The 21,693-nt window shown below is 38.6% G+C and overlaps 1 protein-coding gene across 1 annotated transcript in view; it reads right to left on the reverse strand.

Moving 5' to 3' along the window:
• Positions 1 to 21,693, reverse strand: part of LOC128612797 (protein unc-79 homolog) — a 42,404-nt gene that overhangs the window by 9,040 nt on the left and 11,671 nt on the right. The window contains exons 12-33 of the mRNA XM_053633206.1: positions 17,414 to 17,643; positions 16,801 to 16,972; positions 16,145 to 16,375; positions 15,826 to 16,016; positions 14,830 to 14,953; positions 14,076 to 14,216; positions 13,484 to 13,699; positions 13,160 to 13,387; positions 12,897 to 13,029; positions 12,624 to 12,703; positions 12,385 to 12,533; positions 12,013 to 12,170; positions 10,209 to 10,390; positions 9,810 to 10,011; positions 9,489 to 9,668; positions 9,000 to 9,068; positions 8,286 to 8,587; positions 7,923 to 8,105; positions 5,331 to 5,496; positions 5,071 to 5,220; positions 2,625 to 3,875; positions 1,959 to 2,060 (exon numbers count right to left, since the gene is read on the reverse strand). Of these exons, the coding sequence (XP_053489181.1) occupies positions 1,959 to 2,060; positions 2,625 to 3,875; positions 5,071 to 5,220; positions 5,331 to 5,496; positions 7,923 to 8,105; positions 8,286 to 8,587; positions 9,000 to 9,068; positions 9,489 to 9,668; positions 9,810 to 10,011; positions 10,209 to 10,390; positions 12,013 to 12,170; positions 12,385 to 12,533; positions 12,624 to 12,703; positions 12,897 to 13,029; positions 13,160 to 13,387; positions 13,484 to 13,699; positions 14,076 to 14,216; positions 14,830 to 14,953; positions 15,826 to 16,016; positions 16,145 to 16,375; positions 16,801 to 16,972; positions 17,414 to 17,643 (4,840 nt within the window). The remainder of the gene's footprint in view (positions 1 to 1,958; positions 2,061 to 2,624; positions 3,876 to 5,070; positions 5,221 to 5,330; positions 5,497 to 7,922; positions 8,106 to 8,285; positions 8,588 to 8,999; positions 9,069 to 9,488; positions 9,669 to 9,809; positions 10,012 to 10,208; positions 10,391 to 12,012; positions 12,171 to 12,384; positions 12,534 to 12,623; positions 12,704 to 12,896; positions 13,030 to 13,159; positions 13,388 to 13,483; positions 13,700 to 14,075; positions 14,217 to 14,829; positions 14,954 to 15,825; positions 16,017 to 16,144; positions 16,376 to 16,800; positions 16,973 to 17,413; positions 17,644 to 21,693) is intronic.

Genomic DNA, 21,693 nt, shown 5'->3' on the forward strand with positions numbered 1-21,693 from the left:
ACATTTTTCATTTCTCTAAGGAAAAATATTGTGGCATTTGCAGTTTTGTGAAAAAAGTATTTGCCTGATTTCTTCTGTTTTTGTGTATCTCTCATACTAAATAGTTTTAGATCTTCAAACAAAATACAATATAAAACAAAGGCAACATGAGTAAACACACAATACACAATCCTGTGGAGGAATTTTGGCCCGCTCTTCTTTTTCAAAACTCATTTAGTTCAGCCACATTGGATGGTTTTCAAGCATGAACTACCTGTTTAAGGTTCTGCCACAGCATCTCAATTGCTTCAAGTCAGGACTTTAACCAGGCCACTCCAAAACCTTAATTTAGCTTTTTTTTCAGCCATTCTGAGGTGGACTTACTCCTATGCTTTGGATCATTGTCTTGCTGCATAATCCAGTTGCACTTGAGTTTCTTATGGACTGAAGACCAGACATTCTCCTTCAGGTTTTTGTGGTAGAGAGCAGAATTCATGTTTCCCTCACCCTCAATTACTGCAAGTTGCCAGGCCCTGAAGCAGCAAAGCATCCCCACACCATCACACTTTCACCACCATGCTTAACCATAGGTATGATGTTCTTTTTGTGGAATTCTGTGTTTGGTTTACGCACAATGTAATGAGGCCCCTGTCTTCTAAACAGTTCCATTTATGACTCATGAATTCACAGAACATTCTCCCAAAAGGTTTGAGGATCATCAAGGTGTGTTTTGGCAAAATTCAGACGAGCCTTAATGTTCTTCTGGGTCAGCAGTGGTTTTCATCATGAACAGTGACCTTTATTGATGCAAGAGAGGACTGTAGGTCCTTTGATGTTGTCCTTGGCTCTTTTGTGACTTCCTGGATGAGTAGTTGCTGTGCCCTTGGTGGAGTTTTGGAAGGTTGGCCACTTCTGGGAAGGTTCACTACTGTGCCATGTTTTTTCATTTGTAGATAATGGCTCTCACTGTGGTTCTTTGGAGTCCCATAACCTTAGAAATAGCTTTGTACTCCTTCACAGACTAATATATTTCAATCAGCTTCTTCCTCATCATTTCTGGAATTTATTTCAAATTTGGCATGACGTATTACTGGGTAAGACCTTTTAACCAAGCTGTTGAAAAAGTTCTATTTAAGTGTTGATTTGATTGAACAGGGTTCAATCAGGCCTGGTTGCGTCTAGTCCAGCCGAGCCCCATTATGAATGCAGTTTAATAGATTTGGGGAATTAGTAACAATGGGGGCAAATACATTTTCAAACAGGCCAAGTTGGTATTGGATAACTTTTTTGCTTCAATAAATAAGATTATCATTTAAAAACTGTATTTTGTGTTTACTCAGGTTACCTTTGTTTTATTTTAGATTTTGTTTTAATTTAATTTAATTTAATTTCTGAAACAATTTAGTATGAGATATACACAAAAACAGAAGAAACCAGTGAAAAATACTTTTTTTCACTGCACTTTATTTTGTGTATAGGTACACCAGAAGTTTTTAATTACTTTTTTTTGTATTATGACAATGTAAATAAAAAAAAATATTTACTAATGGAAACACTTATATTGCATATTTTAGCAAATCAATAATTTTTACTAATGGGCATGATGAGATTTATTATTTATGATGTAATATAGATTTAACACATATTTAACACTTTATCGTCCCTTCTATTGACATGAACAGATGTTTTGAAATGGTGCTTATTCTCAGCATGTGGTCACTTTTTGAAAATCTTTCATTCCCATTATATTTATTAGATATGTGTAAATGTATGTACATCTAATAAAATCACTATGTAAAATTCTACCTCACTCTAGAGAGTATAGGTTTAGCAAACACATTAATGGAAAAATGTCATTAAATTTATATCTGAGGATGAGTGGATCCAGTTATATACATATTGCTGGCTTAATGGATCAAAGACAGCCAGAAGTACCATGTAATGGATATGTAATGGATAGAAAAGTATTTAGCTCCTACTTGTTACTGAGGAGCGGTTGCTTGTTTCTGGGACTGTGGCTTCAAGTGCTGGGGCTGAGGCTGACTCTCTGGGTTTTTCCAGTTTGGACAGAGCTTTGTGATCTGCAATGCAATTCATGAAGTTGATAGGAAAGGTTTATTGATCACTAATATATTGAGCCCATATTATATTATTGACTGTAATATATATTGACCGGTAATTTATTGTGTGTGTTCCAACTGTTAATATTCAAATGGTAATTAATTTATGTGGGATCTCTAATTATGTGAGTCATAACTAGCAAATATGTGACATCTGTAAATCAACAAACATCTAATATTTCAAAGGGTGACAACAAAGAAAGACCAACTTATGAGTTATAGATATAGCACTGACACTCTCTTACAAAGGCCTATTGTCATTTAAAGGTTTAATTTATATATTAAATGTTTGTTTTGTGCTATACATTTTGAGGTATTCTGTATTAAGGCACTAGGCTAAAATCAATTAAAGTTAATTTTCTCCTATCTCTGATTAGCAGACATATTGCGGGAAGTAATAAAGCTAGGATAGTTTATACACATAAAAATATGAACACAAAGACAGAGTGCACTTCTGTACTTACATATAAATTAAAACATTGCAGATAAAAGTGAACTACACAGCAATGTCACAAAATTGTTTACCAGAGTCTGTGGTCTGCTCTCCCATCTTATCCATAGTGTTGAAGGAAATGTCCAGGTATTCCCTCTGGATAGCACTGACTGCAATCTTCCTCTGTTTGCGCTGACGAGGTACAATCTGGATCTTAAACTCAGCCTCGTCGCTTTCATCTTCTGGCTTTGGCTCGCTCTCTCTGTCATCACCAGAATCCTCATCATCTTCAGCATAATTCTCATCCTCATTGTAAGCTCCTCCTTCCTCCTCTTTTTTGGCTTTCAGTGGGTCCAGGCTTTCCAGAGTATCCTCAGGGATGTTAAGGTACACAGACTTACCAGAGGGGCTTCCTCCGGCTTTGTCTTCAGACTGCAGATACCCATAATCTACAGATGTGTCTGGTACATGCGGCGACTTTCTTAACAGGTCTCTTTTCTGCTTCAGGGTCATGGGACTCTCTAAACCAGGTTGGTATATGGGATCTGGGAGCTCCAGCGAGGCAGTAGGGGTTATAGAGACATTTCTACTCTCAGCTGCCTGCACAGGACTTCCTTTGGCAGGGCTGATAGATTTGCATGTCCTTTCTTTAGAACAATCCTCCACACTTACTTGGAAAAGAGGAGATAGACGCTGAATAGTGCTGGCAGACGAAGGTGATGGATGCTCAGATTTAATCTGCATTCCGATTGGTGGTTTTGAAAGAGCCTCAAACAAGTCTTCATCACTTTCAACAATGCGCAGTGGTGGAAGCGGTTCAAAGACCAGGGAGTCACTGTCAGACAGTGAAAGAATGGAGCGTTTCTCTGGTATAGAAGTACAGTCTGAGGAGAGATCAATCAGGTCGCCATCTTCTTTGCCATGAGCATGCTCAGAAGAAATGGCCAGAGGAGAGTCAAGCCCTGAGGATTTATCCTCAAAAGTCTCCATGCAGCTCAGACGCACTTCCGGAATAACAGGCCTGATGTTATCAAAATGGAGATTGGATCCTTCAGAGGATTCCTTGGCACGTCGATCTGCCCTGCGTGACTGTCTAGTCGTTGAGCTAGAACATGAGGGTGGTGGAGGAGGAGGCCCTTGCAAGTCACAGCGGTCAATGCAAGATTTACGCCGGTGTTCATCAAGGTTGAAAAGGATGGAGTCTGTGTTGGAAATGTCAAGAGATTTCTGTTTGTGCATGGCCTGCAGTCTTTTCTTCTTGCTGCTGCTCTCCTCTCGTGCTGGGTGCTGCAGACTGTCCTGTAGGGTTCCTGCCTCCCTGTACTCTGCCAACTCAATCTCACCTGGAACAGACTGTAAAGCTTAGACGATTGTTTTAAGACTGCACTGGACGCACTGGCTTCCGCAAAAATTTCATAAACAATTCAATGAAATGTTTAACAACATAGCTACAGTATTGAAAAAGTATTGGCTTCAGGATTTCTTCTGTTTTTATGTATATCTAATACTACACTGTTTCAGAAATTAAAACAAAATGTAAGATAAAACAAAGGCAACCTGAGCAAACACAGAATACAGCTTTTAAATGATAATGTTACTTATTGAAGCAAAAAAGTTATCCAATAACAACTGGGCCTATGTGAAAATGTATTTGTCCCATAGTTACTCATTCCCCAAATCTATGAACCTGCATTCATAATGGCATTCAGCTGGACTAGACACAACCAGGCCTGATTACTGCCAACCCTGTTCAATCAAATCAACACTTAAATAGAACTTTTTCAACATCATGACGTTGGTTAAAAGGTCTTACCCAGTAACACACTATGCCAAAGTTGAAAGAAATTCCAGATATGATTAGAAAGAAGGTGACTGAAACACATCCGTCTAGAAAGGGTTACAAAGCTATTTCAGTCCTTAAACTGAAACTCAAGCGCAACTGGATTATGCAGCAAGACAATGATCCAAAGCATAGGAGTAAGTCCAACTCTGAATGCCTCAACAAAAAAAAGCACAATTAAAATTTGGGGTGGCCTAGTCTAAGTCCTGACCAATTGAGATGCTGTGGCAGAACCTTAAACGAGCAGTTCATGCTTGAAAACTCCCCAATGTGGCTGAACTAAAGCAGTTTTGCAAAGATTCCACCACTGTGGAAGACTGATCTCCAGTTATGAGAAGCGTTTGGTTGCAGTTATTGCTGCTAAAGGTGGCACAACCAGATTTTAAGTTTTTAAGGGGGCAATTAGTTTTTCACAAGGGTGATAGGTGTTGGATAACTTTTTCTTTTGCTTCAATAAAAAAAATAAATAAATAACAACAGTACTGTGTGTTTACTCGGGTTGCCTTTGTTTTATGTTGTATTTTGTTTGAAGATCTAAAACTATTTAGTATGAGATATTACACAAAAACAGAAGAAAAATACTTTTTCACAGCACTGTATGTTACTCATCTGTGTGAATGTGTGCAGTGCTGTCTATGAGAACCTGTCCATAATGTTAGAAAGCCACAGGATTCACTGCATACTATGCAGACACCTACTTCTTTGAGCATTAAGGTCCACAGGCTGATACTTGACAGACTTGCTGCCTCCGATCCTCTTAAGCCGAGCAAAGAAGGTCTGTGATTCTTTGTTGCCTGCTCCAGTGGGAGTGTCATGGATGTCTGATTCATCAAACACACTATCCTCCTCTGCAAAACCAGCCATGACAACAAAACATGATCATTTCAAACCAATACCTACTGCTCCTCATACTACACCTTGTGCTTTGTAATGCTCACAGTGTTAATGATTATTTTACCTTTTTCTTTCTCACTATAGCGGCTAATGTTGGAGTTGTCACTGTAGAGTGGGCCAGCTGAGGCATGAGGTCTGCAGCTGTGGTATTGTGCGTTTAGGGTGTTGATGGTGATGTGGATCAGGTGCAGCACAACCTCTTTACTTACATCCATGTCTCTGTATGGGTACTGTAACAGACAAATATTCAGAGAGGTTAAAGCTGAATATTAAAATGGTACAGTTATTACAGTCATAGAATCTTATATCTATTTTTTTTTTGTCTTTTTCGGTTTTAACGCCTTAAACCCCCAGGACCAGATTATGGTTCCAGATTTCACAAAATAATCAGAATCACAGAAACATGAAACAATATATTAATATCAAGGAAGTAATAAGGAGAGCAGCAATTATTTAATACTTCTAGGAATGCTATTATACAAGTTCTGAATGGTATGTGGTGGGATGTTGGACTATTATTCAGGCCATAGAAGATATCTGACTGTATCCTGATGTTCATTAAACACTCCTGAATAATTTGAGCAGTATGTACAGTCATGTGAAAAAATAAGTACACCCATGGACATTGTTGGCTTTTTTGACATATTTGGACAAGCAAACATTTGATCCTCTTTTAAACAGTGCCTGTTAATAAAGGAGATACACTCTATCAAATGACACATAAAATGACATTTTGTAGTAATTTTCACATTTTAAATGAACAAAAAACAGAGCAGTCACATGGAAAAAGTAAGTACACCACTACATTTATCACACCTTCAAATCCAGAAAATTAGTATCAGGTGTTCAAGATTGGGTGTCAGGGATTAGAACCTGCTTAGGAGGATCTTATTTATACCCCTGTCAAATCTAGTGTCTGGTGTTCCCTTTGCTATTGAGGTATGTGATGTCATCATGCCAAGATCTAAAGAGTTCTGTAAGGTTGTGGATGCCTATGAGTCTGGCAAGGGATTTAAAAAGATCTCCAAATTATTTGAAATCCATCATTACACTGTAAGGAAAATAATCTACAAATGGTGCAGATTTCAAACGACTGGCAATTTATCCAGGACTGGTCAACCTAGCATATTCAGCCCAACAGCATACCGTTTGATGCAAAAAGTAGTCTCCAAGAACCCAAAAATTGAATCACAGGATCTGCTAATAAGTCTCGCAACTGATGCTGTCAAAGTGCATTCTTCTATAATCAGAAAGAGATTGCACAAATTTGCAGGTCAAAGTGCATGCATTCGTAGTAATAATTTGGACCTAATGATTTCCACAAACCATTATGAATCCACTATTGTACTTAACAGTTGGCAACAGACTTGAAAAAGTATAGAAGGCATCCTTCTATACTTCTGCCAATATGGAAATCCTTTCAGATGTTGGAGATATTGTGAAATACAGCTTTTTTCCATTTCTCATGGGTCTAAGGTTTGTGCTCCTTACACCACATTATACATCTTTAGTGCACTGGCTTTTGATGAAATGGCTTTGGAATGGCAACCCTGCCATGAATTTTAGCTTTGTGGAGCTGACAATGTGTTTTTGTTGAGACTGGGTCATGGAGGTACTCATTCATTGGTTGTTTTGCTGGCTGTAATTTGGGGCGTTTAGCAGCTATCCTGTAAAGTGTCTGTTTATCCATATCACTGAGATTGGCGTTTTCTTTGCTGTCCACTTACACTGTCATGACTTTTGAGACTGTTGAGACATTAAATAATTTTCCAGTTTTTGTGACCCACAATTAGGTCTTTTTGTAAGTTGTCTCATGAAATCTCTGCTAATCAGACCTCTTTTATAGTAGATACATGTTGTTATTTGCTAATGCACCTAATATAACTTGCTTGACCATCTGTGTTTCTGTGATTCCTTACTTTTTGATATAGTGTTTCTGATTTTTGTTTGGTTTTTTTGGCCATGCCCTGTAACTTTTCTATTACTTTTACTGTCATTATTGATTAATTCAAAGTAGTTACTGAACAATATGATATAAGATATATAACAAGCCAGAAGTTTAAGTGGGATAAGTTTTATTTAAGTGTTTGATGTAAAATAAGGACTTGTTTGTTTAAAGGAGTGGAGAAATCTGAAATAGTTTTTCAAATTTATCATAGCAGCTTTAGCAAAAATCTCACTTTTTATGATTTTGTAGGCATTCTATAATTATTTATATTAAATAGAATAGGTTTCATATGCCATTCAATGAGAAAATGTTCTGTAAATTGTGGGTGCTTAACAATACAAATCTAAACAAAGTCACATTTGCTTCATTCCTTGAAATAATACTTGCCATCTGTACATATTCATAATGAATAATATATAGTAATATAGTATAAATATAGTAATAATATATAATAATATAAAAACCCAACATCCTTCATTATGTTTTTGTCTGAAAAGTGGTCTGTTAAGTAACATATTGCTTTCTTTACTGACAATTATTTTTTCTGTAACATTTAACTATTGCTTGGAAAACTAATGTTTCAGAAGTTAAAATGCTTTTGTACTGAGTCAATAATGAAGAAGTCATAAAATAAACTTCGATAACAAAATTTGTATTTGAAAAAAATAAGGTGCCTAAGACAAAAAGATGGACAAGTAAATTGTATACCTTGTAGAGAATGACAAGTAAGGCTTTGAGCCACATCTGCCTGATGTGTGGCCTCAGAGCCCAAAGTGAGCAACGTGGTGCCTCCTGGAAATTGGGTCTAAGCTGAGGGCATGTGCAGTACTTCAGCACCTGGACCACAAGGGGCAGCATCTGCTTCCCCAAACCGATGTTGTAATCCATAACCTTATAGAACCATGAAAACAAATACAAATGTTTGCATTTATTTGAATATATTATTATTATTATTATTATTATTAATCTGAAGATTTGTGAACATAACTTAATATCATTAATGGCCTTTTGTTTGATTTTTGATTCATTTCAAGGCTGTTAATAAATTAACATATCCAGTTAATATCTCACCTGCGCAATGCCAGCAATAAATGCGTTGAAGCAGGTGGAGGAACGCATCTTCTGTGGTGCAATCATAAAACAGCCAATCTGCTGATCATAGCCTAGCAATACATACAAGTGCCTCTTGACTGTATTAAAGGCTTTGGCACTGCCAATGTCACTCTCTGCACTGCTCTTATCCTTTGCCATGAACTTCATCAGCACCATGATAAGCTGGTGAACAGTCTGGTGGTCTATGCCAGTATCCTCTGGGAGGAGGTCCTTGATGACTGAGTCATCATCAGGAGGAGAGCTCTGACTTGGCAGATGGGCTGCAGAAAGTGAAGATTTACATATTCAGCATCTGATTGGTGGGCTTCAGGATATAAACTGAGTCATAAGACATGAGTGCCAAACTTAGCCCAGTGATTCATCTAAAGGTTGAGGTGGATGAAAGAACCTGTTCGTTTAATTTTAAGGTTATCCCTATAAATGTCTCCGGTAAGAACTGTGGGATGTGCCATTACTATAGCAAATATTTAACCTTATTTAATCTTCAAAATAACAGGTGGTATGTGGGTAAGCAAAGCAAAATTTATGAAAAACCAACCTACATCAATACAGTGATGATCTGATTATCTGCTTAACAAATAAACTGTGAATTATTAGTCTCAAATTACTGCATCATTAGCAATGGTTTTAATTTATTAATGTAAACCACTATTAGTTGCCAAAATTAATTACCTGGCAAGACTTTCTCAAGCATATCACCAAGTGTGGGTGCAGAGTGCTCTTGTCTTGTAAGCCTTAGAGCTAAGAAATCACACACAGAAAAACAATTACACACACGTTAGCACACTGTTCAACCACAATTCCAAAAATGATTCAGACATTTACATCAAAATACTGCCTATTTCTGAAGGTTAAATGTTTTGGTTGAAAAAAAGAACCCCGTATAGATTAAAGATAATTTACAGTAGAACTTTTACTTATACTATCTAAAAAATGGTTTATGGCTACTTGTCTGTGAGCTTTTTACTGGAACTCTGGAACTTTTTGTCTCGAACAAAAGTGTTGTGTGCAGTGACTGTAGTGTTGAAGCACACAAAGTGACACAGTAATAAATCATTAACACATTCTAACATTGTGGTGAGTGAGGAAGCAGAAAGATGAAGGTACAAGAGAAAAAAGAGAGACAGACAGGTTCAGGGACACATAAGTGAGACAACTCACGGAGCTTGGCACAAAATGTCTCAGGTAGGGAAAAGGCACGTTTAGAGTCAGATGTCCCCTTTATGCTGTCTCTGAGTGAGCGGACACTCTTCTGCCGATTCCGTGCAAAACGAGCTCGTCTGATCTTCCACATAGCGGCATCGCTCAGATTGGCTGTATTAGTCCGCACTGCAGTGATGGCTTAGGTTATAAAGGAGGAAATCAGATTTATTTAGACAGGACACAGCTAGTAAACAGCTTGTGAGACCTAAGATGTGTTTATGCAGCAAGCAAATGTCTTGAAGCTGTGATTAAGTATACACAGATATAAGACAAGCTTACTGGTAGGGAAAGGAAATTCCTTGTTGCAGTCCAGGTGTAGTTGAGCCTCAAGGGACAGTGTCTCAAAACGATTAACAAAGAATTCCCAGCTCAGTGCAGGGATATCCGGCTTTAGAGAGTGCAGCAAAAGCAGTTTGCTCAGGATGATGGGACGGTCTCTCACGACTGTGTCAAACTGGAAGTCCATGCACAGACACAGGCCCTGATGGGAAATAAACACACACTCAAAAACAATATCACAGAACACAGCATAGATACTATTTAACATTACTACATGTCTGCTATGTTCACTATTTCAGTTATGCTAATAATTATATGGTTTCAGTTAGATAACTATTATATTGTGTGTGTGTGTGCGTGTGTGTGTGTGTGTGTGTGTGTGTGTGTGTGTGTGTGCACCTGCAGTGATGGTCGTTTAAGGGTGTCTAGCAGTAGCCTGGCTCTGGTGGCCACAGCAGGGTTGACATCCTCAACACTGACCAGAAAGCAGCAGAAAGCATGCGCCAGTGAGTACTTCAGCAGGTGGCTCTTAGTTACTGAGCCAATGTCCAGAAAGCGACACAGCACTGCAACTCGCTCCACTGTAAACACATACGTATACAGTACTTACAGTCCAGTTATTAGTTCAATAAAATGCCCTTTCTTGTAATTACTCTAACATATCACCATATGGTGGAATACTAACATGCTATCGAGGTGCTCAGCTACAAGGATTAAAAAAAAAACCCAGTCATTAAGCCAATACATGAATTACATGTCATCTAATGCATCAATAGATGGCGCACTATAGTCAGCCATATGTTACTGGTTTCTGAATCCAATCACCAGAGTACATTCTTTTTCAATTCTTATTATATTATGGAGTGAGATATATACTATATACATTGAAAGGTCTTACAGATGTTTTTTTCCTTCATTCGTGTACATTTTTAAAATAAAGTTCCTACTGTTTAAGGAATAAGCTGAACAAACTCTAATCTGCTATGCTTACAGCTCACTTCAAGGTGATTCATAATTTTAGATAAGCAACATCTCTGATTAAGAGGCTGTCTTCTCCAATGTCTTCTGTTTGGGGGAAAAAATGTTTCTTGGACTTTAAAGGGAAGACACTATTAATTAATTAATAGTGACATATTTAATATTTGCCTCAAATGGCATTCCATTGTTTTTTGAGTATATTTACAGTCCAAAACATATATTTCAGTGTTACATCAAACTGTCAAACAGTGGTGCTTGACTGCTGAGGTTTGAATACTAATGTACTGATACATGATTTCGGTATTAACTCATCACTATGCATGCATAATCCAATTCCGAATAATGCCTGCTTATGAAAAGTATCTAATATCACTTTCTGTCTGAATAGGGCACCCTGCTCCCTATTCCTTCAAAGTGCATTATGCGGGTCCTGCAGTCCCTAAGATATATTTTTTGGGTTCTAACCAGTCCAACCTAAACTAGTGAATGTAGTGAACAGGATGCTGTATCAGACAAACAGGAGTCTTATCCACACCTGAGTAACACACATGATTCCGTTCATCAAGAAATAACTGCCTTTAACCACTTCTTTAGTTACCTTTCTCAACTTGGATACCATGGGGCTGAAGGCCCTCTTCAGCCAAATACACCTCACCACATCTAAGCGTTAGTTATTTCAGTCACACATTTAAAAAGTAAAGTCTTTATCCCTTTAGTACTCTACATCTCTGATTGGCTTGAATGAAATGATTGACTTACACAACCCCTGAGGATAAAACTGAGGAACATATTTGTAGACTATGATGCAGATTGCATTTTGCTGTAGACTCTGTTTCAACTTCATTAATTTTATCACTCTGTAGTGATCGAGTCAAACATCTTCTCACTTCCTGTACAAGGTCATAGCTTCTCTCTGCCAATCATCATAAGAGGCCCCTTTAATCCCACAATTCCTCAGTGCTGTTGGAGCCAGCCCGGTAACCATAGCAACAACTAGCGAATAAGCTCGCACACACACACATGCACAGACACACAATCATAGATTGGTAAAATGGAGATCTTATGCAGTATTGTAAAAAAGGGAACATCAAACATGGTTTTGCAATAAGCACACCTATTTCAAGTACACTGACATATTGATCTTATTTTTTCATACTAAGATCAATGACACAGCACCACTACTCTAAGTCAGTCAACAGGAAAAGAGCTTGCAAATGGATCTGACCTGCTTCAAAGCGAATCTTCCAGTCCTTGTTGTTGAAACTGTTGTCCACCAATTTCCAGAAAATGTCGGCGCCATAGGACAGTGAGAGAGCATGGAGCAGCTGAGGCACTACTAGGGACGCCAGCTGGCAGAACTCAGACTTCAGCATGGACCACAGGCTGGGCACCAGAGCACATATTGTATCACACACATACAAAATGACTGGAACACATATTTGTTCTCTATCATGGGCAATTTTCCTATTTTTCGTAGTGCAGATTTATGGTTATAGTTGTTATATAAAACAATGTTTATAGAAACAGATTAAACACAATACTCATTACATGCATGGTAAAATACTACTTAGGCTATTAACTAGCCCTTAATTTATACCTGGGAATAAGCATCTTCTCTTGGACGTAGGCCAGAAACTGAGGGTGGTCTTTGCGGGCATGATACAGACACTCCCCATGCAGACATAGGATCCTAACACAGTTCAACATGTTGTAGAGGATGTCTGGCTCCTCAAACTTAGCCATCTCCTACAATGGGGAAGTAGTACATATCTGAATTCAAAAAGTAAATAAAAAGCCTCAAGTGCAGTGTGTAAAACAGAAGAATGTGATGTTAACCTGAAGTATGGTGTAAATAAGCCTGAGAGAAGCTGGAAGCTGCTGGTAGGAGAATTTCCTTTCAATATTATTCTTTAAAGCTGTGGTAAAGAGGAAAAATGAATACAACATGAAATCATAATGGTCTTTTCAAAATGACTAAGAATCAAGTGAAATGAGTCTCAGGGTGAATAGCAGGGCTGCTGTCTGCATAAAACATCACATCAGTTGTGATCTAATATTACTGATTGCTCCATGTTATCTAATTTTCTAATAGCCATCATGTACATGTACGTTGATTAACAGGAGAATCACTCTGGTTGTCAGGGTTGTCCTGTTTGGCCCCCTCCTCTATGCCATTCTCTGGTTTGAGGCAATGTTCAGACCTGGGAAAGATCAGACTTTCCTCAAGACTGTCTGCAGGCTCCTGTAAGAAAAAGCAAAAATTAGTACTTTATTTACTACATACTACTATTTACTACTTCCATGTTTTCTCCTATAATGTTCATTTGTGTGTGTCTCTATAATTATGTGTGTCTCTGTGTATTCTATCTAACCACCAGGCGTATCTCCTCAGGAGGTGTGAGTCTCTGGAGGAGCTCACAGCCCAGTTGGTAGCAGAGGATACTGGACTGGCACAGGCTGCACTCCATAGCCTTCTCGTCCTTCTGGCAGGTGTGTGAGCCACCCCAGGGAGCCTGGAAAACACTGTTAATGATCCCTACAATGTCTCTTCCCAGACTGCCTTCCAATCCCAGAGTCACTCCATCATCCTGAAGCTCCATCTACACAAAAATAGAAACAGTGGAATAATCTAGATTTCATTAGAAGCTAAATTATGTAAAAAGCAGTGACATTTATGGTCTTGTTACATTGGTCACCTGTTTGAGAATGAGGTCAAACATGAGGATGAAGCAGCCCAGGTTCATGTCATCATCATCACAGTCCAAGTCTAGAGCACAATTACCTGTGGCATGACCCAGGTTCTTAAAGGGGCTGCAGCGCAAGGGGCTACGGAATGGGCTTCGGAACGGACTGGGAAAAGGACTAAGGGTGTTGTTATGCCCCCTTCTACCAGGGTCTGACACCACACTCACCTACGTACAGACAAACACATCAAAATTATTGCAAATTATATAGGCCTTCTTTATTTAAAAAATCTTATGCATCTAAGCTGAGCTTTTAGTTGTCTTTCAAAATACACCATTACACTATTCCCATTTACATTCAGTAATCCAGTTGTGTTTGGATGTATCACTTGCTTGCCAATAATCAAGCCTTTTTAAAGAAACTATATTTAGTCTTTGCCTTGTTGTCATGACAACCAGCCTCCCTTTAATATTGTACCCACTAACTGAGCAGGCTCTGCACATTGCACAAGCACCTGCACATTGCTACTGTTTTTATTATTATTATTTAATGTGTTATTCGGATTATACACAACACAATCGGGTTGATAAATGTCAGTTATACCCTTCTAGCCCCAGCATTTCCTGTAAGGTCTGTGCCTCGAGTCTTCCTTTGATTAGCCAGCTCCTTCACTGAGTTCACACCATCTGAGAACATGCCAATCAAAAGCTGCAGAGGCACAACGATGTCCAGCTCGGACAGCACCTGCACACATTGAGTCATAAAATATACAATATGACAACATTATCTGCAGGACATATGTCAAGCATCAGGTTTAGTGCAAGCACACAAATATGTGCACAAATGGTTTGGTGTAAAAATGAAGCACCATGATGCAAAACTTTTTAAAAACTGTGGCAATTAATGTCAACATAATGTTCTAGGTTTAGGGATGACATCACTTCAATTTCTGACATGGACGTCTACAAATGTAGAAATGCACAAATGTTCTTCTTAAATGAAATGACAGTGATGGACCTAAAGATGAGGCTCTCTGCTGACTGCACATAGGATGCACCAGGAACAGTAGCTAAAAATGTGACATCAAAGACTCAAATCTGGGAGCTTGCGGCTCACTGTGTTTGTCTCACGATACCACTGACCCAGATCCATACTCAGCATGTGCCATGTCTTTATATTTTTTTTCCCATAATCCTCCCAAAATAGACACATGGCATGCACAAACTTAGTTCTTAAAGTTGACAAGAAAAAAGGATCAAGGTCATGGAATTGCTTCTGTGCCTATCTCAGTGAGTGACTATGTATGACTGTTCTGGGTATATGTAGTATTCTCACATACAGGTAAATATATACTCACATGTAGCCATAGTAAGGCTTGCTCCTGTACAGATGCAGGATATCCAGTAAACCTGCAACTTATAAAACCGAACATCTCCTCCATGGAGAAGGGCAGTGGACATAATTCGATATCAAACATCTTGCTGTAGGAATAAGTAGAGAGAAAGAGGTGAGAGGGAAAATCATGGCCACACCTGCTTCACAATAAAAAAAGCCAAAGCAATAAAAGAAAAATTTTGTCTTATCAGGTCAAATGAAGAGACTTAATTAATCTACAACGTAAACTCATAGAGGATTTTTCGTAGAGGAGACAAATGAGGACAGGAGACTTAGCTAAAGGCACACAAACTGCTGTCTTCTCATTAATAATGACCTCTATAAGGCTGTGCAGTACAGAAAAAAAATTTCACAGGGCCAAAGGGGTTTCCGCATTTAACATTATTCATGATGAAGGTCATGGCACCTATTTGGTGGTTATGTTGCCATGGTAACCAAGACAGGATCAGTGAGAGCACCTCTGGGGTTTCTTTAAGTCATGCATCACAACACCTGCGTGTTAATCACACTTGTAAATAGATGACTTCATACGTAGACGATACAGAAATTGTCACCTTTGTGCCACATATTCTATCCTGTGGAGTGTTTTCAAATTGTTCCATAGCCCAACATAGGAGTCACCCAGCTCCCAACAACCCTGAACCACATTGTTGGTGCTCTTTTATGGTCAAAGTGTGTTTGGAGAAAAAAGAAAGAAAGAAAACGTAAAATGTGGCATGACTGACTTATTTTTATATCATGTAATTTGTCTTATGCATGACTATCACTATCAAAAACAAAAAGGATCATGTGCAGTGATAGCTTTGTTGCTGAAACAGAGCCCAAACCACGTGTTCAATGCCATTTTTAACAAAAGTCAGTTTAGATGAAAGGTTAACTGCAACTGTAAAAATGCAATAATATTGAGTGTTCTATTGTTAATAAACCAAATAATCCATATTGGCAATCACCGCTATACCTAAGGACTTCCCGGAACTCCTTGAGCTGGTTGTCTGGCACTTCAGTTCGTATGGCCTCCAGCCATTCAGGCATAAAACACTCCCAAAGTGGCTGACTGATCACGTTATAGGGGATTAAACACAGGATACGGTTCAAGCCCTCCTTCAGCTGTGAAACTGTACTGCAGGATTTATCCCAATAGCCGCCCACCTGTAAGCGCGCACACACAGACACACACACACACACACACACACACACACACACACACACACACAGTCTGAAGAGAGCCCAAATCCATACAAGCAATTTAGTATGTGAAGGTCAGAATCTCTTCTTACCCTGGCAAACTCCACTGGCTTGGGCAACAGGCACATGACCATGACATCGAAACGCACATCACAGACAGTCTTGAGCCACTTTGTTACAAACTGCGGCTTGAGCTTCTCCACTAGACTGCCCACTTCATCGTCCATCATGTAGGCAGTGGAGTGGAACCACTGGAAGACCATGCTAACCAGACGGGCAAGGCTCTCGGTGGGCGTGTTCTCACTAGGAGTACACAGGCTCACCTGGAGCAGAATTAAGGGAATGGAAGGATGGAGAGGTGGATGGGAATGGAGGTTACAAGTATGAACTTGTTTGTAATTTTCTTAGTACAGTTGTAGTAAGGTATTAGCTGTATTATTATGGTATTTGTCACGTGACTGCTTTAGTAAAGGAAATAGTGAAGATATGGTTGTGGTATTTAGAAGTCTAGTATTTTGGTCATCAGTAGTTATAGCCTTAGTGAAGTAGTAGTGGTAATGATGGTATTATTATACAAAGAAATAATTTTTTCAGTCTGAAACCTAATTAATATATATGATTTTTTTCACATAGAATCCAACAGAAAAAACACACACATATTATGGATATGTTGATGTGTGTGTGAGTATGTGTGTGTGTGTGTTTTTTTTCTGTTGGATTCTATGTGGAAAACACATATACTACTTACCAAGAGCCAGATGCCAAACTGACTGAGCAGCCTCTGATCATGCTGGTCATCCTCTTTGTTGTCAAATTCCAGGTTGTCCAGAGAATGGTGGGAGGTGGAGAGGCCCATCTGACGCCGGCGGTTCATCTCAAACTCCCGCTGCTCTGCATGGATCTCTGCCTCTTTCAGCAGGCTAACACAAGTTGAGACAAATAACAGACAAGACCTAATGACACAATGAATGGTACAGCTAATAATACAGCAAAATACTGTCAATATGTCAATATTTTTACTGTCCCATAATACAAAATTCTCTGCTTCAATAACTACCCCCAGGCCTCATTGCTGTGTTAGAACTGATAAATAAATTGATAAACTGTATAAATATTTTATAACTCTATATATTCTCTTGATTTGGTTCAGTACTTTATATTGGAAATGAAAAATATGTGTGATTTATTACATTACCCAGTAACAATGCAGCCCATAATTGTTAGAAATCTAGGACTCAAATTTTTAAAAAGAATTACTTCAAACTGTAGTAATGCTGGGTCACATGAAAGTGTGTTATTGTGTAAATCCTATATGCATCACACATTTTCATGCGCAGTGCTGGTCATTGCAGTGTGGGTACCTGATGACAGACTCCACAGTGCAGACGAGCTCCTCGGCTCCGCACTCACGCGTGTTGATTGGGGGAGGAGATGTCTGGTACAGATGAGTCTCTGCTGAAGCACCCACCTCACTGCTGTGGTGGTTGACATGGCAACGCTTGCAGTAGCGCACGGGCCGGTTGCCATGCCGACCACAGCAGCCAGCCGAGAAGCAGGTGACAACAGCCCGCCTCACATGAGAGCTGCAGTTCTGTTGGCCAGAAACAGCGAGTGAGAGAGAAAGAGAAAGAGATAGAGAGAGAGAGAGAGAGAGAGAGAGAGAGAGAGAGAGAGAAAGAGAGAGAGGGAGAGAGAAAGTAAATCAAAGACAGGCAGAGACAGAGGGAGAAGGAAACAGAAGGAGGTGGCAAGAGGAGGAGAAATCAATAACACCCATCCATGTCGCATAACAGAAACACAGTTATTTATAAGCAATGTATATGCATGGACCCAAGGAATACAGGGAGATGTGTACTCACAGTGTCTCAATTTGCTAAAAATACAAAGCATGGTCAAGGTTAGGACAGGATTAAGCTGATCCTTCCCTAATAGGTGCACTGCTGATATACAGTGTTATTATGTTATATCAACAGTAAGTATTATAAGTACAGTATTATTAGTATTAACTATTATATTATTCTGATATGCTCCTTTACTGGTTCCATCTGTCACAGCAGAACAGTAATAGCAGTACAAATGGTAAGAGCAGGTGATTGCAGGAAACTACCTTGCAGAAACCCTTAAAAATAAGGTGTTGGCACAACTGTTGGGGATTGAATTGATTATGCATATGTGATGTGTTCTTTTTGTAAGGACACAGGAAATCCAGCTTCTGGAAGATAGAGAGAACCCAAATCCAGCATTATAGTACAGTGGTGCTTGAAAGTTTGTGAACCCTTTAGAATTTTCTATTTAACTGAATAAATACAACCCAAAACATCAACAGATTTTCACACAAGCCCAAAAAGTAGACCAAGAGATCCCAATTAAACAAATGAGACAAAAATATTATACTTGATCACTTATTTATTGAGGAAAATGATCCAATATTACATATCTGTGAGTGGCAAAAGTATGTGAACCTCTAGGATTAGCAGTTTAATTTGAAGGTGAAATTAGAGTCAAGTGTTTTCAATCAATGGGATGACAATCAGGTGTGAGTGAGCACCCTGTTTTATTTAAAGAACAGGGAGCTATCAAAGTCTGATCTTCACAACACTTGTTTGTGGAAGTGTATCATGGCATGAACAATGGTGATTTCTGAGGGCTTCAGAAAAATAGTTGTTGATGCTCATCAGGCTGGAAAAGGTTACAAAACCATCTCTAAATAGTTTGTAGTCCCCCAATCCAAAATCAGACAAATTGTGTTCAAAATGAGGAAATTCAAATCCAACTAACAAAGATCACTCCAAGAGGAAGACGTGTAATAGTCTGCGAGGTCATAAGGAGCCAGGGTAACATCTAAGCAACTAAAGGCCTCTCTCATATTGGCTAATGTCAATATTCATGGGTCCACCATCAGGAGAACACTGAACAACAATGTTGTGCATGTCAGGGTTGCAAGGAAAAAAACCACTGCTCTCCAAAAAGAACATTGCTGCCCCTCTGCAGTTTGCTAAAGCTCACATGGACAAGCCAGAAGGCTATTGGAAAAATGTTTTGTGGATAGATGAGACCAAAATAGAATTTTTGGTTTAAATGAGAACTGATATGTTTGGAGAAAGGAAAACACTGCATTCCAGCATAAGAACCTTATCCCATCTGTGAAACAGGCTGGTGGTAGTATCATGGTTTGGGCCTGTTTTGCTGCATCTGGGCCAGGGTGACTTGCCATCATTGATGGAATAATGAATTCTGAATTATACCAGTAAACTCTAAAGGAAAATAGCAGGACATCTGTCCGTGAACTGAATCACAAGAGAAAGTTGGTCATGCAGCAAGACAACAACCCTAAGCACACAAGTCATTCTACCAAAGAATGGTTAAAGAAGAATAAAGGAAATGTTTTGGAATGGCCAAGTCAAAGTCCTGACCTTGATCCAACAGAAATGTTGTGCAAAGTCCTGAATTAAGCAGTTCATGTGAGGAAACCCACCAACATCCCAGAGTTGAAGCTGTTCTATACTGAGGAATGGGCTATAATTCCTCCAAGCTGCAGGACTGATTTGTTTAATTGGGTTCTCTATATCAACTTTTAGGACATGTGTGAAAATGCTATTATGTTTTAGGTCATATTTCTGCAGAAATATAGAATATTCTAAAGGATTCATAAACTTTCAAGCACCACTGTATATTAATGCCAAGGACACCTATTAATTACATTGTTTCTGATTACTGGTATTTATATAAAGGGCAATGTTGTTGTTATTGTTGTTGGTGGTGGTGTTATTGTTATTATTATTATTATTTCTGGTTCTTCAAATGTGTCCAGGGAAACAAGTACACATAAATGAGACGAATTCTAAGCAACACACTTATCTAAATGAGATACCAGGCCCAGTACACGTAATAGTCAAAAGAACATTTTGCATTATATAATGACAAAGCCTATTTAAAAGATTGTGGATTAAAAATAAGCAAAGCACTGTAAGCTTCAGGACAGCTGCCTCATATGAAAACGCTGTGTGACGTTTCAGGCAGTGTACCTGAGATTAACACCCACTGCTTGCTGGCTCACTGTGAAAACACAGCAAGGAGGTTTTCCAGGACACACATCTCCATGGCCTTCTAGTTCCATTATGAACAAGAATAGCATGTTGTATGTCAACAGGGACAGTTTTGAAAAGACTATGAATGAATTTTTCAAGGGCTTAATGTGTTAAGACGTAAACTTTTAATCAACAGAATCTGACGATGACAATACATAGACTATATCATATATACTTTCATACAATTCCATCATGATTTGATAAATGTACTGTAAAATCACCGGCATTGAATTAGCATTAATATATTTGAGCCCCAAGGAGTTGTCAGAATTATTGTACTTACTGAATAATTCAGTAAGAAGTTACTGAATATTATGCTTTAAAACGAATAAATGAATAATAACACAATAATTATAAGAGTTTAAGGGATTCAATTCACACTAGTAGGGTATATTCAGTTTTAATGACTTTACTATCTAAAATGAACAGTAACATTTAGATGTTATTGTTCAACCATTTAAATGTAACGTTGCTACAGATCCACAGGCTGATGCAGCATATTAGATTTCAGGAGGGGCAGCAACATGCATGCAGATGTAAGAATGTGAGCTGATTATATCTGTTACAGATGAGATCCGGACTGCCATGGCAACCACCATGCAAGACACAAGAAAAGTCACAGACACAATGAGAGCCAGTCTAAATACAGCATGTGTAACTTGAATATAATTGTCAAGTCAGGGTACATTCTGTTTAAAAGTACACACAGTCATGTTAAAAAAAATAAGTATACCGCATGGAAATTGTTGGATTTTATTTTTATTTTTTTTGGGACATATTTGGACAAGCGAACATTTGATCCTCCTAGTAAACAGTGCCTATTAATAAAGTTGATATACTTGAACAAAACCAAAAATAAAATTGGCTTTTTCCAATCATTTATTCTACAGAAATATCAATAGATGTGATATTCTCCTGTGAAAAAAGTAAGTACACCCTTGGCCTCAGAAGCTAGTATTGCCCCCTTTAGCAGAAATAAGTTCTTGTTGACGTTTTGCATAATTGTAAGATGTTTGAGGGTTCTCTTGCGTGTACTGCCCATTTCAAATCCCCCCCCAACATTTCAATGGGATTCAAATCCAGGCTTTGACTAGGCCATTCCATAACCCTTCATTTCTTCATTTTGATCCATTCCTTGGTGGATTTGATAGTGTGCTTAGGATCATTATCCTGTTGAAAGGTTCACTTTCGGTTCAGCTTCACCTTTCGAACAGATGTCCTCACATTATCTTCAAGCACTCTTTGATATGATGCAGAATTCATAGTTGAGTCTTGCAAAGTCTTTTTCCTGGCACGCCTCGCATGCAGGTCAAATTTGTACAATCTCTTTCTGATTATAGAAGAATGCACTTTGACACCAACAATTTCTAGACTTATTAGCAGATCCTGTAATGCAATTTTGGGGTTCTTGGAGACTTATTATCAGACAGTCTGCTCTTGGGTTGAATTTGCCGGGACGGCCAGTCCTAGCAAATTGCCAGTTGTTTGAAATCTTTGCCATTTGTAGATGATTTACGTTACAGTGGAATGATGTATTTTAAATAATTTGGAGA

Source organism: Ictalurus furcatus, chromosome 9, assembly GCF_023375685.1.
Source record: "Ictalurus furcatus strain D&B chromosome 9, Billie_1.0, whole genome shotgun sequence".
NCBI classification, from domain to species: Eukaryota; Metazoa; Chordata; class Actinopteri; order Siluriformes; family Ictaluridae; genus Ictalurus; species Ictalurus furcatus.